This window comes from Vicia villosa, linkage group LG6 (genome assembly GCF_029867415.1).
Source record: "Vicia villosa cultivar HV-30 ecotype Madison, WI linkage group LG6, Vvil1.0, whole genome shotgun sequence".
Taxonomy (NCBI): Eukaryota; Viridiplantae; Streptophyta; class Magnoliopsida; order Fabales; family Fabaceae; genus Vicia; species Vicia villosa.
The window spans coordinates 132,894,347-132,915,173 of NC_081185.1; the positions used below are offsets into that span (position 1 = coordinate 132,894,347).

At 34.8% G+C, this 20,827-nt stretch overlaps 3 protein-coding genes across 3 annotated transcripts; 2 read left to right on the top strand and 1 right to left on the bottom strand.

Moving 5' to 3' along the window:
• The first annotated feature begins 12,678 nt into the window (after nt 1–12,678).
• LOC131612427 (two-component response regulator 24-like) lies at nt 12,679–13,846 on the top strand. The gene is made up of 3 exons (XM_058884220.1): nt 12,679–13,119; nt 13,214–13,475; nt 13,562–13,846. The coding sequence occupies exons 1-3, from the start codon at nt 13,049–13,051 to the stop codon at nt 13,745–13,747; spliced, it is 519 nt and encodes a 172-aa protein (XP_058740203.1). The 5' UTR covers nt 12,679–13,048; the 3' UTR covers nt 13,748–13,846.
• A 2,066-nt stretch (nt 13,847–15,912) lies between these two features.
• Nucleotides 15,913–16,391, top strand: LOC131614713 (uncharacterized). Its single transcript, XM_058886271.1, has 2 exons — nt 15,913–16,056; nt 16,170–16,391. Exons 1-2 carry the CDS (start codon nt 15,913–15,915, stop codon nt 16,389–16,391), a joined length of 366 nt encoding a protein of 121 aa, XP_058742254.1.
• Nucleotides 16,392–18,201: 1,810 nt separating this feature from the next.
• Nucleotides 18,202–20,066, bottom strand: LOC131614714 (uncharacterized). The gene is made up of 3 exons (XM_058886272.1): nt 19,917–20,066; nt 18,392–19,834; nt 18,202–18,306 (listed from the first exon to the last, which is right to left on the bottom strand). The coding sequence occupies exons 1-3, from the start codon at nt 20,064–20,066 to the stop codon at nt 18,202–18,204; spliced, it is 1,698 nt and encodes a 565-aa protein (XP_058742255.1).
• Nucleotides 20,067–20,827: the final 761 nt, after the last annotated feature.

Consider the following 20,827-nt stretch of genomic DNA (forward strand, 5'->3'; position numbering starts at 1 on the left):
ATGACAACATAACTTTGTATTTAGACATTCATACACTATCAGATAACAAAAAAACTCGTCATATTTTGACAAAATTTTTTTATTTAATATATAAAAATTAAATTACTCAAAAGTGGAATAATAAACATAAAATAATAGTATAAAACAATATAAAAATTATTAGAATGAAACAAAAAAGTAGAAGAGACGAGAGATTAGTGAAGGTGAGAAAGAAAAAACAAAAGAGTTGAGAGATTAGAGAAGAAGATGTGCGATAAAAACGAAATTGAAATAGGGAACATTTGCATAAAAATGAGAAGGTGAAAAAGAAAGAATATAAGAGAGTAGAGATTATAGAAAAATAAGGAAGATGTATGTGGCAAAGAATGCACGATAATGCTATTAGAGATTTGAGAGGATCGGGACTAAAATCATATGTGCAAGGATGAGAAAATTATTCGTAATCATAAGGTTAAGGTATAATAGATTTAAGTTTGAGTTGGATGTGAGTTAAGTAAAAGTTAGGTTGTAACATAATGCGGTTTGATTCGGTTTGGTTCGGTTTACAAAATACAAACCGCAAACCGAACCGAACCGTGCGATTTTGTTAAAAGATGACCCAAACTAATCCGAATCAAATGCGATTTTTTGCGGTTTCGGTTTGGTTTGGTTTGATTTGCGGTTTTTTATTGGGTTGGTTTGGTTTTGATCACCCCTAGATAATGCTAACTTGTGTCATAGGGGCACCAAATTAAGAATTAAATGAAGAATATCTTAGAAATTGTGCACTAATTTGCACTGATTTTGATGAAAGTATAAAATTAATTCTTTTATTAGCATTATCCTTTTCAAAATAATGTCTCTATGAGTAGATTTCTTTCAGCAATACCCATATTTTATATAGCAAAAACAAAAGGAAGCAATATTCATAAGCTTAATCAACAGATCATCTTAACTGACAACATGGTTTAATTTTTTTTTTCTTAGGCTAACTTTATGGTTTATTTTAATCTCTTCATTTAAAAAAAGTATTATATGAATTTTTTAACTCTTTAAAATATATCAAATTAATTATTTTTGTCTAATAAATAACAAATTTAAGGATCAATTTTTAAAATTTTATGTTATTAATTAAACAAATTTTTTTTAACATGATATGTTTTAAAGAATTAAAATACTAATATATTATTAACTTTTTTTAAGTTAAAAAGCTAAAATGAACTTAGAGATTTACTTATAAAACAAAAAGAAATTAAGCCTTTTATAAATAGTTAAAGTACTAGATGAAAAATAGTTGCCAATGGATAACACAAAAGCTTCAAATCTTGTCCTCCAATAAACAAAGCGATATTTGTTTTTATCTATGAACAAACTCATTAAAAGACAACAATATTCACGTCTATTTAATAATTTATGTTTAATGTCTTTATTCACAAAAGAAAAAATATAATTAACTTTTGACGTTTGTTTTATTATATTATTTGGGTCTTGCTAACGAGCATTCTAGGAAATATTCTTTAAACATATTAAATAAAGAAAATATTCTTTATAAAGTTTAACATTTTAATTTTCAATACAGTTTTAATGCATTGAACAAACGCATTTTAATAAAAACTTATCACTTTAATCACTTAAAGAGTACTTCAAGGACATTGATTAACATTTCTTCCTTTCCTGTGCTCTAATGTGAATCAAACGCCTAAACAAGTATAAGTCGAACCATAGTGACGAAGAAATTCAGAGAGTAATGAATAATGATCCTAGGGCGAACAACAATACTAGGTGGCGAATTGCTTGGAGGGAAGGTCCTACTTTAATTTTTTTGATTGAAGGTGATACTTTAATTAGAATCTTATAGCGCATTAAATATTAGTTCGCTTAAACAATGATACATACAAATATTTTTCTGTTCATTAAATAAGAGGAGTTGGTTATTCAAATTCTTTTTACAACACTCTCTCCGACACTCACTTTTTTACTGATTAAAACATGTGTAGGTCTCTCACTTTAGAAATGAATCCCACATAAAGTGGTAGAACCCACACATATTTCAACCAATAAGAAAGTGAGTAATAAAAAGAGTGTTGAAAAGAAAATGTTGCTACTAGCACTCCTCTTGCATATTTAGTTTTTTTTTTCTTCAAATCTTATAATTTTTTGATATTACTCCTCTTGCATCTTTTGAATTATACCGAACACATGATAATACTCTCAACACAAACTCGTTTATTTAAAATGAACTTTGAGAATGAAATTTAGATGTTTAGACTTTAGATTGTATCTTCCTGACACAAAGTGACATTGTTTGGGTAATAATATTCAGACAATCACGTTTTTCTCACATCAGTTTTTTAAACCATTTCATTCATGATCATATAACATTATTTTTTTTTCTAAATCCTCTAAAAAAAATCTTCCATTTTTATTCAATATTTTTGTTTGAAAACACAAATCAGTTGTATTTCGACATCATAATAGTCCAAAATTATTGGTAATGTACACATGTATCATTTATGATCATTGAATAATCTATTTTTTCTCCTTCATTGTGAATGTCATTGGGATAGTAATATCAAAAGCCTTATGGGCTGTAAAATTTGAACATTTTGAATGATTGCTTGAATTTTATTATTTTTCATTGATTGTAGGTATGACGCACCTTGATGTTGTCAACAAAACTAGTAAAATAAATCAAGTGTGACAACGGAAAAATGGTCAAATCTTGTCAAATTTTAGAATGGATGTCTCGAATTCTTCTATAGAGGAGTAATATGTTGATTTTGTCATACAGTTCAGAAGCATGTAATAGAAATTTCCATTATATGAAATATGTTGAAACTTCAACATCACACCCGATGAAGGAGAAAATTGTTTGTGTATATGGACTAATCAAGTTAGACACCTTGTAAATACCATAATTTATAAAGTTGAATATGCTCATGCTACATTGATGAACAGGTTGAGAGATAATAGCATTAATTTTTGTAAGGATTGAGAATCAACAAACAATATGATTGAACTCAAGCATAACGAGATACAAACACCACTTGCTTGCAGAATCACAATATTAGAGCATAAGTTTAAGAAAAAGAAATCTATATTCACATTTGACTGGAAATATATCTCGATCAATATTGAACTTTCTCTATCACAAAGCCATGCAAGCAAAGAAAACATGTTCAGATAGCTCCAAGTATGGTTGTACACTTAGAAGAACATACAATTTTCTGTGTGATTTTTGATAGCAATGAATATGAAACATGATATACTTATATGTATGGATGAGGTGGACATGCATTGGAAAAGGTTTTAGTTTGATGATAATGGTGTGATCAATGATAGTAAATTGAATATCTCCATTATGATAAAATTAGAGGTGATTAAGAGAAATTTTTGAAAGTTGATGATAACATGAAATTGCACATAAAAGAGCATATGCACAAGATATTCTATCCATAAACCTTTGACATAGAGCCACCCACGAAATTGGTAAAGACTAACAATGCTCCTAAGAAGGTCAAACCAACTTTAAATGATAATTCTGTCAAGTGCTCACCATCATATTTTGAACATGTCAACTCGCTTTATCTAGATTCTCCATTTTCACAATCTAACAAAAGATCTATTAGGAGTCTCCACATCATCAAAATACCGCTTCCCTCCCCTTTACAAAAAATGAGACACATTGAGGAGATACCCACTTTTATGCACAAATACATTGATCTAATTGTAGATGTTAAAGGTGACGGTAACTGTGGATTCTGTGTGGTCTTAAATTTACTAGTTATGGGAGATGAGAATCATACACTTGTGTATCAACATCTTATCAAAGAGTTGACGACCTATACGGAAGATTACACGAGGAGATACGAGAAAAAGAATAATACGATGTAATTTATGATGCTCCGATTCCTTGTGTTAACGACCCGACACCGTAGAAAAATGGATGTGTTTCCATGAAATGTGTCATCTTGTGGCAATGTATGGTTTCTCGACATTTTTTTCTACCACGAAGTTGCCCACCAAAAACCCTAATGAACAAAATATTTGTATTGGATGGTTTTCAAAATTTGCACATTTTGTACAAGTTTATTTGAAACCAGGATGTTCTTTAACAAGAATATCCCTTGAGTGGACATTTCATCCTAAAAATAGCAGAAACTTGGCTGTATACCTTTTTGAATTAGATGGAAGAGTTTGACAAGTTGAATGATCTTGAAAGAGAGTCATATAAAAAGATTAACAGGAATGTAATCAAGGGATCATGTGTTATTTGTTTTCCTTTGTTAAACTTCACTCTACAAGATTTACCAAAAACACAAGGTTCACAGAATTCCAGTTTTTCGACTTTGTCACCACATAGTAGATTTTGTTTCCCATATTCGACAAGGCTCTTTTCACTGACGTGGCCCAATCTCATATGCCATGGATTTGTCTTCAACACATGTTTTATGGAGGCAAAATCAACTGATCCAGTTACAACCTCAGCCTTAAGGGTATACAAGCCTTGTTTCTTCACGCCATTCAAGACTTCCTTCGACCTTCCATGACTTTTTGGATACATTGCTCTCCTTTAAAAACGTATCCTTTCTTATCGAATTCACCAAGAGAAATCACATTTCTCTTTAGATCAGGTACATATCTGACACTAGTCTACAACTTTATTGCTCATCATGGAACTTGAATCTCACAGATCCAATACCTGTAATTTTGTTCGCTCTGTTGTTTCCCAGCAGCACCAATCCACCATCTTTATCACATAATTCCCCAAATACGTCTTTGTTTGGAGTCATGTGCCAAGTGCAACCTAAATCCGTAATCCACTTCTTTTTAGAGTCGCCACTTGAAACCACAAGGACATCCGATGATTCAAAATTATCTTGCACAATAGTTGAATAACCATTTTACTTACCTCCATGATTATTCAGGCATTCAGAAAACACCTTTCTTGTGTGACCCTTCTTCTTATAGTGATAACGCCTAATTCCAGGAGCATCTCCACCATATAAGATTTTTTTTACCTTTACCCTTCTCCTTCTCAAACCTGCCATCGTTATTCAAGAATTTCCCCTTAATGGACAAACCTTCACCCACATATTGTGGCTTGTGCTCCTTTCGTTTATTCAAATCCTTAGATTACAAGGCCCTAATGCTTACATCTTCAAGTGCCATAAATTGAAATCATTCACACCGGTGAATTTATCAATCTCATACTTCATTGATGCCATCTTGATCCACACTCACTACACTAGTTTGATGTGATAATCGTTACACCAGTAACAAATAAAGACTATGAGAAAGATTGAGTTTTCTTGAACAAACACAAGAAACCCTTCAGTTTACGAAAAATTGGGAAGATGAAAGAAGAACAAAAAATCAGGATTGGTTAAAACCATTTTACTATTTACTTTCTCAATTAGGGAAAATCGATTACAAACAAATATCAACAAACCTTAACCCTCTCTCAAAAACCTCGGAGAGCAACCTATTTATAGGCTACAAGCTAACTTATACCCTAAGCTAACTTGAACATTAAGCTAACTAAGCAACAAGCTAACTTATACAACTACATACTAGAACACACTTCGAATACACCATGCACACCTTTGACACCTGCATGCTTGAACAAACTTCAACCATAACATGCATTTAAACCTATCGAACCATGAAGCTATCCCTATCGAGTCCAAAGTTTGATCCAATATAAGATAAGAAAAAGACCCACAAAGGGCGAGGCAGGGACAAGAGACTATAGTTGAGTCCATAGCGCCTTGATGGACACCCATTTTATAATTTGGGTCCCGTTCCCTAGACGTACCACTCTTTTGTTGAATATTCCGCCTCTCTCTAGGAATCGTCACCCAACATGAGAAAATGGGAAAATGACGTATCCTCATTCCTTAACAGTACAAACCGGGTCATTTGAGCATGTTCTCTTAAATATCAATGGATTAACCGTCCACTCTTACATCTTCTTAGTGATATGTATTATTCCTAAAGGGCCTAGGATCCAAGCGCATGAGCACTATAAATTCCTTAACACTAAAGTTGAGAAGGACAATCTCATTGTGATACAGAAAACCGTACGCACAAAGTTTTTCACCCCTTATGTGAGCTAGCTCTCAACCCCTTTACATACTTTAGAACCTTTGACAACACTTAACCATTAAGGGTTGTCAGGTATTGTACTATTTAGCAAGTCTAATTGATGCCCACCGTGGAGCTCGGTAAAAACGACTTGAGCTATACTCATCATTATTCACTGTTGCTTTCACAATCTCCTCACGAGGATGTTTAAACAAAGCTCCAATATTCGTGTCAACACCATCTCCGAAGGTTTTTTTTTGGGAGGAGAATTTCTTTCCTATTAGAGAAATTATGCTCAAAAGGTTTTTACAACCAACCTCATACCTGCTAATGCCGAAAAAATCTTGGGGAAAGAACGAGAATCCAAAACCAACTTCTCAAGTGAAGACATTGTTGGTGTTCTTGCTTACGATAATAACCACATGGTTATAATGGTTATGTACGATAATTGGGATATGAAGTGAATATTGAATGACCCTGGTAGATCAGCGGGTGTATTATTCTAGAATGCCTTCTAGAGGATCCAACTCGACCCTAACAACATCAGAGCATTCCAAGGTTTTATGTTGTTCTTTCAGGTGAAGATGTACCGGTAAAGGTCCACGTAGCACTTAAAATAACGTTCGGCTCAAAGAAGATCACCAAGATGATTGAAGTGAAGTATCTCGTAGTAGACGCCTTGCCCCCTTATAATGTCATCCTTGGAAGACCCATTCTTAATTTACAAGGGATGGCCCTGTTGTTAGCTGGAGATTTCGACATGATATTTATGTTTCGAAGAAAGAATGGCTTTTAATGGCTATTTTTAGAGTTACTATATGTCAGGAGTATTTTCTAGGTAGGAGTAAGATATAAATGGATTATCTTCAAAGTCTAAATAATAAAAGACTTAGGATATTCTGACATATTATTCACAAAGATGCGTTGCTTCGCGTCGAAGAGTTTCGAGCGGGAAGATTTGAATTTCAAAGTGTTTCGTTTGAATTAAGAAGGACGCGTGGAACTCCAGGAATTCGAAGCACATGCAAACAAGCAACGTGGCATCTCATTAGAGTAAGACCTTTAGGGTTGAATTAGTATAAATAAGGGTCTTAGTGGTAGGATCCAGGGGTGTTCATTTTGTACAAATTACTCACAAATCACTCAAGTACCAAGCGTAAGAGAAAGAGTTTTCGATGAGAAATGTGCGTGTAACACCATTATATTTTCAATATTTATCCTTTGTTTTATAAACACAAGTCATTTAAATACCTTTACATTTCCCGTCGAATCATTTACGTTTACAGTCCAATCATTTCGAATTACTTTCTGCAATTTCTTTCGTTGCATTGTATTTTATATTATCTTTTACATCAAGTCATAGATTAAGGTATTTATCTTAGAAGTAAAACCCGGAAGTATGAATTCAACTATCATAATAGACACCTTTTCGACACATGTCCTAGGATCAATCTAGTCGATCTTGCGAGTAACCAAAGTATACTTAATAATTTGGAGGACTAGCGGTTGTTTACCAGAAATCACCATAAACACCTGTCCACCCTTAATTTGAGCCTCAAATACCCATTACTTGATGGTTTGGTCGGTGTAGTTATTGGGGGCTAGGAGATTTCCTAGGAATGCTATTAGAGAAACCTATAAATGAGGATGGAGTCTGTCGCCTTAGGCACTGCCCCTCATCCAAATACACATGACACCAAAGAATTAGGATGGGACCCTATATTGGAGATAAACAATGAAATGGTTACACCAATATAATTCTTGAAATATGTCCAAATTGGCCCATTAGAGCACTAAGTTACCAAGATGAGCACCCATCTATGTGAATATGAAAAGTGGAGTTGGTCTCCCTACTCAGGTGGACCATTGACTTGTTCGCATGGGAACCTTTAGATATATCAGACATAGATACCAGAGTGGAGAGATATAGTCTCACCCTTGATCTCATTGTCAAACTAGTATCTCAAAGGAAATGCAAGGTTATCGAGGAAAAAAGGGCAGTTGTTAATGTGAAAGTACAAAAGCTGACAAGCGCCGAGTTCATAATAAAGGTAAAATACCAGTCCTGGATGGATAACATGGTTTTGGTATGGAAGTTATCAAATAAATGCCTAATGTGTGCCAACTTCATTGAATTTAATGCTACATGCCCAAAGGATTTATACCTCATACCTAATATAGATCACGTGATCGGAGAATCTTTAGGATATAAAATGCGAGTATCATGGACGCCTACTTCAGATACAACCATATTATGATGGATCCCATGGATCCACCCAAGAAAGAATTCATGTCCAATCCTGATAACTATTATTACAATGTCATGCCCTTTGGGCTCAAGAACCTAGACCTTACCTATCTGAGACTCGTGGTTACAGTGTTCTCAAAGAAGATAGAGCATAAATTGGAGGTTTATATTGGTGATATGATAATGAGTACTTTAGAAGGGGATAGTCATGCGTCAGATTGTCAATATACCTTAGAGTCAATCAGGAATTACAACATGCATTTAAATCCTAACAAGTGTTCATCGACCATCTTGATACATCCAATAAGATTTTTTTTCCTTTGTACCTTTATTTGTGTGCATTGAAACCAGATCTAGATGAAAGAATAATGGCTTAGGCTATAGAGTTGTTTGAGTATGAAATTCAATACATACTCAGTGGAAGCATCAAATCACATGTACTGGCTTATTTTCTAGTAGAGTTTAGTTCACCAATGATTGAGAAGACCCTGCCCACGTAGAATCTGTAGGTAGATGACACCTCTAATTTGAAGGAAGATGGAACATGGATAATGCTAGAGGGACCATTCAACCTGTTGATCGAGAAGTCCCTGTGAATCATGTTCAAAGCTAGCAACAATCAAGCAAAATACGAAGCTCTCTTCGCTGAAATGACCTTCTCCCTAGAGGTGGGCGCATTGAATCTTAAAGCCAATAATGATTCCCAAAGCAAAAAAAGTCATTGGGGAATATGAGATGAAGAAACCCAACTCATATAAAATCTATAAAAGGTACATGATTTATTTGAGCGTTTCAAAGCTTTTGATATAATGCATGTGCCTAGGGAATAGAATTTTAGGGAGGACCTCCTATCTAAGCTTACTAATTCAAAGAGAACACGGTACAACCGCATGGTAATTCAAGAGATCTTTGCCATCCCTAGAATCGAGGCAGGAGAGACCCACACTATCATGTTTTCCTAATCAACTAGTTGGATGAGACTCATAATACACTATATGAAATCAGACTAATTATCACAAGATAAATTAAAGTCAAAGAAAATCCACAAATGTACAGCTAAGTACATTCTAATGGTAGGCAGGCTCTACAAAACGAGAAGATCATCTCCCATGCTAAGGAGCATAGGGGAGCATGAAATCACTTTAGTCCTCGCTAAAGTATATAAAAGGGCTTTTAATAGTCATATTGTGGGACAAGCTTGGCTTATAAGATGTTAAGGACATGCTATTATTAGCCTACCTTAATGAAAGACAATATGGCATTCGTAAAAAATAGTCAACAATGCCCGAGATACATAAACCCCCATCATGCACCAACTGAACTCCTCTTCTTTATTATGAAGCCTTGTCCATTTTACCAGCGGGGCATGGATATTCTAGGTCCTTTTCCTCTGGCTCTCGTTCAGCTAAAGTTTATGATTGTTAGAGCAAATTATTTCACAAAATGGATAGAGGCTGAAGTCATATCTAAGATCACAATAAAAAGGGTTCACCATTTTTATTGATAGAAAATTACATACAGGTTTGGGTTTCTAAGGTTCATCGTTTTGGACAATGATACTTAGTTTTCCAGCATTGCCATGGTTTATTTCTTTCACAAGCGAGTGGGAAAGCATAATCAGCAAACAAGTAACACTGAAAGGGATTAAGAAGTTGGACGGCGCCAAAGGATTATGGGAGGAAGAGACTAATTTCACTCTGGTATACAGGGTATATGCCATGTTTCCTATTAAAATCGACAAGCCTTCCTGTTGAGACATGTCTTTGTGCCTTCCCAATAGGGAAAACTACAACCCAAGTAGGAAGTACCCTACCTCATCTACTAGAAGTTACCTCACAAGACCTACAAGTTCAAGGAGTTTGATGGACGTCTCATTCCCAGAACTTGGAATTTAGTAAATCTAAGTTATTATTATAGTTAATTGGTAGAAAGGAGAGTCACATATGGATGCATGAATCTCTTTGAAAAAACTATTATCATTTGCAATAACTTATTTTGGCTTTGTTGACAATATGAATGCTAGACTTTATCTAGAAGATCCTTGCCATCTTAAAATGGGAAATATGAATCGTGGACTTCTCCTGGAAGATCCTTGCTACCTTAAAATGGAAATGTGAATGCTGGTCTTTTAGTGAAAGATCCTTGCCATCTTAAAAAGTGCAATATGAATGTTGAACTCCCACGGGAAGATTCTTCCCGCCTTAAAAGAGCAATATGAATGTTAGACTCCCACTAGAATATCTTTGTCTTCCTAGAAAGGAGTAGCATAACGTCGTTTCCACACGACAACTCAACTAAAGTCTCGCATAGGGACTCATTGGGGGTCTATACTAAAGTCTCTTATTAGAGACTAAACTAAAGTATTGCTTGAAGGACTCAAATAAAATCTCGCTTGAGGGACTCAAGTAAAGTCTCGCCTTGAGGATTCAACTAAAGTCTCTTCTGAGAAACTCAACTAAAGTTTCACCTAAGGGACTCAACTGAAGTCTTGTCTAGGGCATTAAACTAAAATCTCTCACGGGGGACTCAAGTAAAGTCTTACATGAGATACTCAACTAAAATCTCACTTGGGAGACTCCACTAAAGTCTCGCTTAAGGGACTCAACTATAGTCTCACCTGAGGGACTCAACTAAAGTCTCGCTTGGGGGGCTCAACTAAAGTCACGCTTGAGGGACTCTACTAAATTCTATCCTAAGGGACTCAACTAAAGTCTCTCCTGTGGACTCAACTAAAGTCTTGCCCAAGGGACTTAGCTAAAGTCTTGACTAAGAGACTCAACTAAAGTCTCTCCTGGGAGACTAAACTAAATCTTGCTTGGGGGACTCAACTAAAGTCTCACATGAGAGATTCAACTAAAGTTTATCTTGGGGGACTCAACTAAAGTCTTACAAGAGAGACTCAACTAAAGACTATCTCGGGGGACTAAACTAAAGTCTCGCCCAAGACACTCATTTAAAGACTCGCTGGGAGACTTAATTAATGTCTTGTCTGGGTGACTCAACTAAAGTCTTGCCTGAGGGAATCAACTAAAGTCTTGCCTTGGGGAATCATATAATGTCTCACTTGGGGAACTCGACTAAAATCTCGTCAGAGGAACTCAACTAAAGTCTCGCCCAAGGGCCCCGACTAAAATTTTGTCAGAGGAGCTCAACTTGAGCCTTGTTTAAGGTGCTTAATTTAAGGGTCACTTTTGGTGTCCAAATGAAGGAAATGAAACTAAAACACTACACCCTTTATAAGTTCTCGTGCTTGAGGGACTGTGCATCTGTATATCTAAAAGGCCCACAAGGGGAGAGGCGGAGACAAGGGACTTAGTTGAGTCCATAACACCTTATTGAACGCCCATTTTGTAATTCAAGCACTCGTTTGCTAGATGTGCCAATTTTTTATTGCACACATCGCCTTTTTTTTAGGAATGGTCATGTGAGATGGGATTGAGGAAAAATGACGTGTCCCCAATTCTTAACGGTACAGACAGGGTCACTTGACCACACTCTTCAATATATCGGTGGATTAACTGTCCACTTCTACATCCTCTTAGTGGTAGTTGCTATTCTCAAAGGGGCTAGGGACCACTATAAATAGCTTAACACTAAAGTTGAAAAAAATAATCTCATAATGATACAGAAAACCACATACACATCACTTCTCATCCCATATGTGAACTAATTCTCAACCCCACAATATATCTTAAAACTCTAACCATCCTTAATTTATCACGTAGTATATATTTTTAGTAAATACAGATTCAGACAAAATTTTTACCTAATCAAATCAATAATTTTTCAGCTGAGCTAGAGCTTACAATGAACTTAATCATATAGATTTTAATCAATAAAAAATGTGTTAAAATTTATGTTAAAAGTGTGTAAATAGTTCTCTACATTTTTTTGGGTAGTATAGTACCAATGTGGGTTTAAATTTTTTGAGACTTTGCCTAAAAATGTCAATTTACACAACAAACCATATAGAGTTTTGGTTAGACACATACTAACCGTACAAAAATATGTAAACTTTTTATTTAATCACAGTTTAACTAGGTTTAAAAATAGTATATATGATTGTACTCCATTATAATTTGCTTGCATAGTATATATATAACATATGGATAAAGATTATATATATAAGAATCTAATGCTATATATAAGTAGGACTAACTAGCTAGTAGCATTCTATGATTCTGAATGCTGTTGTAGACACCACTTAAGCTATTATGCTTCTCCAGCTAGTAAATAAAGTTTTATACGTGGACATGTACACGTACACATAGTTACTTCTATTTTATTCTTTTCCTTGTATTGTAATCATTATTTTCTCTCTCTTTCCTTTTAACTCTTTTGTATTGTAAGGTTTAGGTATACACTCGATGGCTATAACGAAGAAGAAACAAAGTCACAAGTTTAATATGGTTCACTCATTTCCTCGTGCCAATGAAAATGAAAGGCAAGTAGCAAAAAAGTATCCATTAAAAATATACATGAAAATATTACTGTCTTGTTGTCTAACACAAAATAGAAAAAAGATGTCCTACAAAATTTATTCAAGATAGGAATCACCCCCCATTTTTGGCAAACTATCACTCTCCCTTAGATTTTGTGATTTTCAGCAGAATCTAAACACATAGCACATCGAATTCAAGTTGATGTGTACGTTCATCCAATTGGGCACTTCATTTTCTTTTGAATTATGTGAAATGAAAATAAATATAATTTCTCTTGAGTCTATATATATTCATGTTCATTTTTCATTTCCTATACTCATCATTAGTCTCATCAAAATCTGGAGAAAGAGTTTCTATATCCAGGTTAGTGCTAATGCTATATATACATTATACTGAAATCTACATATATATTTTTTGATGTATATTTAGAGGAAATAAACTTTTTTTTTTTGCGTAGACGTGAAAAAGTTGCGATATCGATATCTTCTAAAAAGAAAAATCGAATGACATCGCTTGAAAACTTTACATCCAAGTTAACAGCACTTGTTGTAGATGACACTGAAATCATTCGAAAAATTCATCAAAAGATGTTGAATAGTTTAGGAGTGAAAAGTGAAGGTGCGAAAAATGGAAAAGAAGCACTTGAAATTCATAGCTATGGCAAAAAATTTGACCTAATTCTCATGGATAAAGATATGCCTATCATGAATGGTCTTGAGGTATATACTAATTAGTTATTGTATTATATATTCTCCAAGTTTAGAAAAATATGCATGTGTTGATTTTATGTGTTTGTTATATGTAGGCAACAAAGGCACTTCGTGCAATGGGAATTTGTAGCACTATTGTTGGAGTGTCATCACATTCAATGGAAGAGGAAATAGTCAAGTTTATGGAAGCAGGACTAGATGAGTATCAAGAGAAGCCTTTGAACAAAGTGAAACTCAATTCTATTCTTGACAAGATCAAACACAATCTCATGTCCAATTGAAAATCCAACCCTACTATGTGATGGATGCAAGTAATTGAAGAATATGTAGTATTTGTATTTCTTTCCAATTTCCTTGTATTCTTTTTCATTTGGATCGTTTTGTAGCTCTATGTTTTTAAGAAATAAATTATTCTATCTTTTTTAGTTATTTTTTATGGATAATACGTTTCGGTGACTAATATTTGTACGATACCCGTTTAAAAGTTTAGATTAATTTTTTAATTTTTTAACTTAATATTTTTTAAATTGGTATCCGACATCTGTATGATGCAAATACAACACGTGTTGTACTATTCAAATAAGTGTTTCATAGAATTTTTTTAACTATGCGTTGTAATATTCAAATAAATAAGTTTTTTAAAATGATTTTTAACAACAAATATATAAATATAGGTTAAATAATTTTCTATATATAATATTAATATTAACATTTACATATATGTGTTGTGTCCGGTATCTACTTTGAGACTTTGATAAAATGAGATTATAAGAATCGATCGTAGTCGCGTTGCAGTCCTGTAATTTTTTTTTAATTTTAATGGATATAAATGTTGTGATATTAATTGTAATTGTTGCAATATAAATTAATTATTATTTAATTTTTTTACCATAAAAACAGTAAGTTTGCCACCTTTAAAATATAAAATCTGTGGTTCTAGTATAGGTCTACGAGATCTTGTATTTTTTCAAACACTTACCTGAACCAGTGCACAACAGTGATATCAAGATCTTACACAAAAATATATTTGTAGGGCAAGGATACAGTAAGGTTCGATAGAGACTTTTAACTTTACTATAAAAGCTTCAAGTTAGATCTTTTGCTGACGACATATGTTTCTTTCAATATAAATATTATTATAGATGTAATTTAATTTTAAGAAACCTAAAGCAAGGGCCAAGGGGCTTCAATGGCCTAGAAGTTAGGCGGGCCCTACAGGTTACGCAAAATTAGGAAAAATTTTAAGACGACCTCTTATTCAATTTATCAATGCTTGTATATTAGAGGAACTCTGATTAAAGAATGACTTCATTAATATTCTTCACTAATAGAAGATTAATTAATTATTTTTTTTTCTACGGGGATTTAGACCATCTCCAATGATGCAATCCATTTTTGAGTTCTTTATGGGTCCCACCAGCTATATCATCTCAAAATAATTTATTTAATTTTTATTTTATTGGTGTAACTCTAATGGGTCCCACAACTTTACCTCATAAATTAATTTGATTGGGTACCACAAATTTTTACTAGTTGCATTGCAATGCAACTCTACTATGACATGGCAAATTATTTCAATATTTAATTATTATATTAAGGGTTAATGAACTTTTTCGTCCCTTTAAATATTTTAAATTTCGTTTTTAGTCCCTCCAAAATTTTCCTTCAAGAAATCGTCCCTTCAAAATTTTTCTTTCGAACTATTGGTCCCTGACGTCAAATTTCGTAGCTAATCGGTGGCTAAAGTCGTAGCTAATCTCTAGCAAATTTGACATTAGGGATCAATAGTCTAGACGAAAAATTTTGAAGGGACGATTTCTTAAAGGAAAATTTTGGAGGGATTAAAAATGAAATCTGCAATATTTAGAGGGACCAAAAAATTCATTAACCCTTATATTAATATCCAGCTGGAGAACTCAAACAAAAATACCACCATTGGAGATGCTCTTAGAAGATTAATTAAGTCACTACTTAATCATTGTTTTCATTAATATTATTTGTGATGAATTTCATATAGGATTGAGCAAGTCAAATCACACTTCTCATATTTTATAAGTGGGTTAAATGACTTTCACCCCCTGCAATAGTAGCGAGATTTGATTTTCCCTCTATTAATTTTTTTTTGTCCTGGCCCCTTAACAAAAAAAATTCCAAAATAAAAAACCTTATGGAGCCAGATTCTCTCAATTTAGCATACGTGGACAGAATGTTCATGTTGATGTGGCATGGGGTGACACGCTGGCACTTTGCATTTTATAATTAGGGCAATTTGCAGGAAATCCCCAAATCACCGTCTTTTTCATAAGGTACCTCCATATCACCATATCCCCAAATCACGATTCTTCCAGATTTGTACCTCCATATCACCATCTTCTTCACGCTTCTTCATCCGTTGCATCATCTTCTTCAAACTTCTTCCTCCTTTGCATCGTCTTCTTCATACCAAATGTCTTCTAGCGAAAGTGCCGTTAGCTGCAACTCCTACAATTCGAATGTTCCTACATGTGGTTGTAGTCGTCCTATAAAGATGTGGGTAGCTAACACCGTCAAAAATCGCAACCGAAAATTCTGGAAGTGCAGAAATGCAGGGGTAAGTCGTAATGTATAAATCGTATCTATTGTATTTGCTGGGTTTAAGTCGTAATCTGGAGAGAAGAATTTTTTTGTCATTTAAGTCGTAATCGTATTGTATTGTCGTTGTAGATGGACAATAGTTGTGACCTTTTTGCTTGGGATGATGAAATCACACCTTCAGAACAAGTATGCAAACATTGTAAGTTGGCAAAAATGAAGAATGAGTTGGTAGAAGCAATGCTGGAAAAAACCAAGGTGAAGCAGGCTCATTTGAAGAGAAGAATTTCCCAACTGAAAGTGATGTTGGTGATGTCTTGGATTGTAATGGGTGTATTGTACACTTATATGTAATGTAATGTGTGTTGTTCCAAATGATGTGTAATGATTTGTAATGATGTGTATTGATGTGTTTGCTCAATCAATGATAAAAGGTCTTATATTTTGGTGAAAAGCTTGGTTTAAAATGTGTCTGCCATATTTCAGTATAACATAGGAGACATAACCATTGTTCCATTGTTCCAAAATAACAAAATTTGTTAACAAGATTTGGTTTAACAGGTCTTACATATCAAAATAACCATTGTTCCAACGTCAACCAAATTCATAATTCAGTACAACCAAAAAACATAATCATTGTACCAACATAAAACATAACCATTGTACCAACACAAAATATAAGTAAAAAACAAATGTTCACTAGCTAATTACATAACTAGGACATATCAGCATCTAATAACTTAACACTTCTTCTTTAATTTCTTCTTTCCACGCTTTGAGTCATCATCATTTTTGTCTTCATCAGTTATAGTCAATGGCTGATCTGGATTAGCACCTGGCCCTATGATTGGTTTCTTAAACCAGAATAATTTTTGTCTTTCACTTGTCCTCGTTTTTATATGCTTCTTAGGTGACATCTTTGCCTTACCTTTCCTTTGTGCATTGCCATTCACAGAAGAACATTGGGTAGAGTTAATGTCTGGAAGGCTTGATAGCAGTTCATCAGTGATGTCTCCAAAAAAATTAGTGTTGACTTGTGTTGAACCATTATCTGCAGGGTCTTGTACATGTTCAGTTTGTGGTTCAGCCTGTACCTGCCCTTCAGCCTGCCCTTCAGCCTGGCCTTCAGCTTGCCTTTCAGTTTGAACTTCAGATAGCCCTTGAGTCTGAACTTCAGATAGCCCTTGAGTTTGAACTTCAGTTGTACCAGTTTGAACTTCCACTTTCACTTTCCTCTTCATCAGTCAAAAACAGAAATTGTTAACTCAACATACATATTTGGATTTATTAATTCAACATACATGTTAAGAATAGTAGACATACCTTTCTCTTTAGTGCATTGGGATCTTGAGTTGTGCTTTTGCAAGTTTGAGCATTGTGACCAAATTTGTCACATTTAGTACACCAATAAGATACACCTGGCAATCTTCTCCTCCTTGCACCATCTTCACCACACTCTCTGATCCTTAATTTTTTTGGCCTGCCAGGACCTCTCTTGTACATAGGGGGTATTATTGGCTCAGACTGTACTTCAGGCCACATTTCTTCACCATTTATTGGGCTTATAGCAAAACTATAGCATATGGCATACTTGTCCCTGTGGTAACAATGGTCTACAAAATCTTCTGGATTTTGTTGTCTAAAACCTAGAGCAGCAATAGCATGTCTACAAGGGATACCAACCAGCTCCCAGAAATTACAACTACAAGATCTCTTAGAAATGTCAACTATAAACTTCTGACCATTATAGGAATGATTCACCTCAAAAGTCTCATCCATTGCCTAGGTGGGCAGCCAATGTCCACTAAGCATGACCTCTTTATCAAGCCTTTTCCTAGGAATTGGCATTACTTTATGAGGCCATTTTTCAGCTTTAGGGATGAGGCAGAACAACTATTCATCAAATACTTCCTAATCCACTCGCACATTGTCAAAATAGGTTTGTCTCTAACACTTAAAATGGTAGCATTAAAAGATTCAGAAATATTGTTCATCAGAACATCACACTTAGGATAAAAGGAGAAGGCATGCTTACACCAGGCCTTTGGAGGAACACCCATTAACCAGCTCCAGGCATTAGGATCTACCAACTTTAACTCATTCATCTTCTGAAGCCAACCTTGGTAGCATGTGGATTTTGCAGCTCCCATCATGAGATCTCTAATTAGGGCACCTCCTCCAATTTTTTTTTGAAATTAGCATATAAATGCCTTAAGCAAACTCTGTGCTCAATCCTTTCAAACATCTCTTCAAACACTGCAACAAGACCCTGAAATTTTACAACCATTAGCCACACATAAACCATTCATCAAACAATGCAACAAGTAATTGTAACTTAAATCATTAACACATACCTTTTGTTGGTCTGATATAAAGACATATCTGCTACTATAGCCCACATCATTCATCAACAGTTCCAAAAACCATTTCCAGCTTTCTTTTGTTTCAGTCTCAACCACCCCAAAAGCAAGTGGAAAATACTGATCATTAGGGTCCCTCCCTACAGCAATTAGTAACTGACCCCCATACTTGGTTTTCAAGTGGAAGCCATCCACACCAACAAAAGGCCTACAACCATTTAGAAATCCTTTTTTACATCCTTCAAAACAGAAATAAAAAGAACCAAATCTTGGTGGGATGCTTGGATTTGGCCTTTCAACAGTTATTGACAATGTGTTTCCAATGTTGGCTTTATGCAATTCTGCAGCATAACGCCTCAATATTGCATACTGCCTATCTGCAACTCCCTCCAACATCTTCTTGGCTATGAGTTTTGCTTTCCACGCCCTAGCCACAGTTATTCCAACCGAGTAATTTTGCCTCAGATCTTGTATAATATCAGTGATTCTAACATCCTGTGAGCTTTGCATCTTCTTCAAAACCGCCTTAGCAACCCACCTTGAATTTGCAGATCTGTTGTCTAAAACCCTAGCACATGTGTGTTTGTCTACTATGGTTTTTATAGCAAAAGTCCTCTTATGGCCCACTTTGGAGCAAAGCATTAAAAACCCACATTTGGCCTTGCACACTACCCTTACCCTATCACTTTCATTTTTGGTAAAAGTTATTTCTCTCCCATTTAATACTGACCATTCACGTATGGCATATCTAAATTCATCTAGGGAGTTGAATTGCATGCCCCACTGAAATTTAAAATCCTTATTTAAATGGTCCTTTCTAAACTTTTCAAACTTTTTGACTTTACCCTTCTCACTATCTGACAAATCTGGATCTGAACTTTCCAACTCATCACTAATATACTCATCCTCACACTTTTTCTCTTTAGGCTCACTAATAAACTCAAGGCCTTTTGTAGTCTCCTTCATAGGTAAACCTATATCAATCCCTTCAAAACCATCAAGAATTGCAGTGGCCCTCTCATCTTCACTGTCACCTAAACCTTCAACATCATCTTCATCACTTCCTTCCATCTCAACAACCTCATTGACACACCTAGGCGACCTGACTGATGCTACAGAATAATCAACATCATGCTCTATGAAAAGTTCTCCATCTATTTGATTAACACAACTATATGCAGCAAAGTCATAACAATCGTCATCCTTTTTAAGTTGAAAACAATCTTCACATATTTCACGAATTAGAGTCCATATTCTGTAAGTCCCTTCCCGGTACCCCCAATCCATCACCAACCTATGTACACTATCCATTGTAAACTCTTCTAAACGGAGTTCAGAAACTAACGACGACACACCCCCTCTGTAAATCATATCACCGTTGTTCAGAAGCACAAACTCACCACCATATTGGATTACAGCATTGAACATATCATTTGACTGAAATTATATGAAAACACATTAAAAACCAAGTCTTTAAACTTAATCATCAGGGAAGGTACCATAACCTAGCTAAATATACCTGAGCAATGTGAACGGATGGTCCATCTTCTGTTTGCTTCTCTGCATCCTTCTCCTTCTTCGTTTTCCTCCCTTGCTTCGTCTTTGACAACTTCTCCGACGGCTTTGACGGTGGCGGCACCTTCTTAGAAGCACGCTTCTTCTTCCCCATTGCAATATTTTCAGAATGGAAAACCCTAACTTTCTAAGGGGGGATTTGCAATTGGGCCTAATTATAAAATGCAAAGTGCCAGCGTGTCACCCCATGCCACATCAACATGAACATTCTGTCCACGTATGCTAAATTGAGAGAATCTGGCTCCATAAGGTTTTTCATTTTGGAATCTTTTTTTGTTAAGGGGCCAGGACAAAAAAAAATTTAATAGGGGGGAAAATCAAATCTCGCTACTATTGCAGGGGGGTGGAAGCCATTTAACCCTTTATAAGTTGATTTTATAGGATTGAGTAAGTCAAATTACACATCTTAACATGATATTTGAGTCTATTTTAAGATCTACGGGGTCATCTGATATTAGGTTTTCGCTATTAGACCATCTACCATTGTGTTAAAAGTCTCACATCAGATAATATATAGTCTGAACATGTACTTATAAGTGGGTGCAATTCTCATCTACAAGTCAATTTTGCAGGGTTAAGTTAAGTCAAACCATATTTTTTTAACATTATTAATATAATAGAAATTTTGTTCGGTCAGCTAAAAGATGTCACATACAATGTTGAAGCAATGTGTGAGACAATATGATCCGAAAAGTACGATGAACAAATAAACCAGATAAATAACACAAATAATTGGTAACTCAGTTTAGTGCAACACTACCTACGTCTGAAGGGCTGTAGCCCAATGAAAGAAAATTCACTAATTTAAGTAGTCAGTAATACACGATGGTCTCATCTGAGCTCTTTCAATTCAAT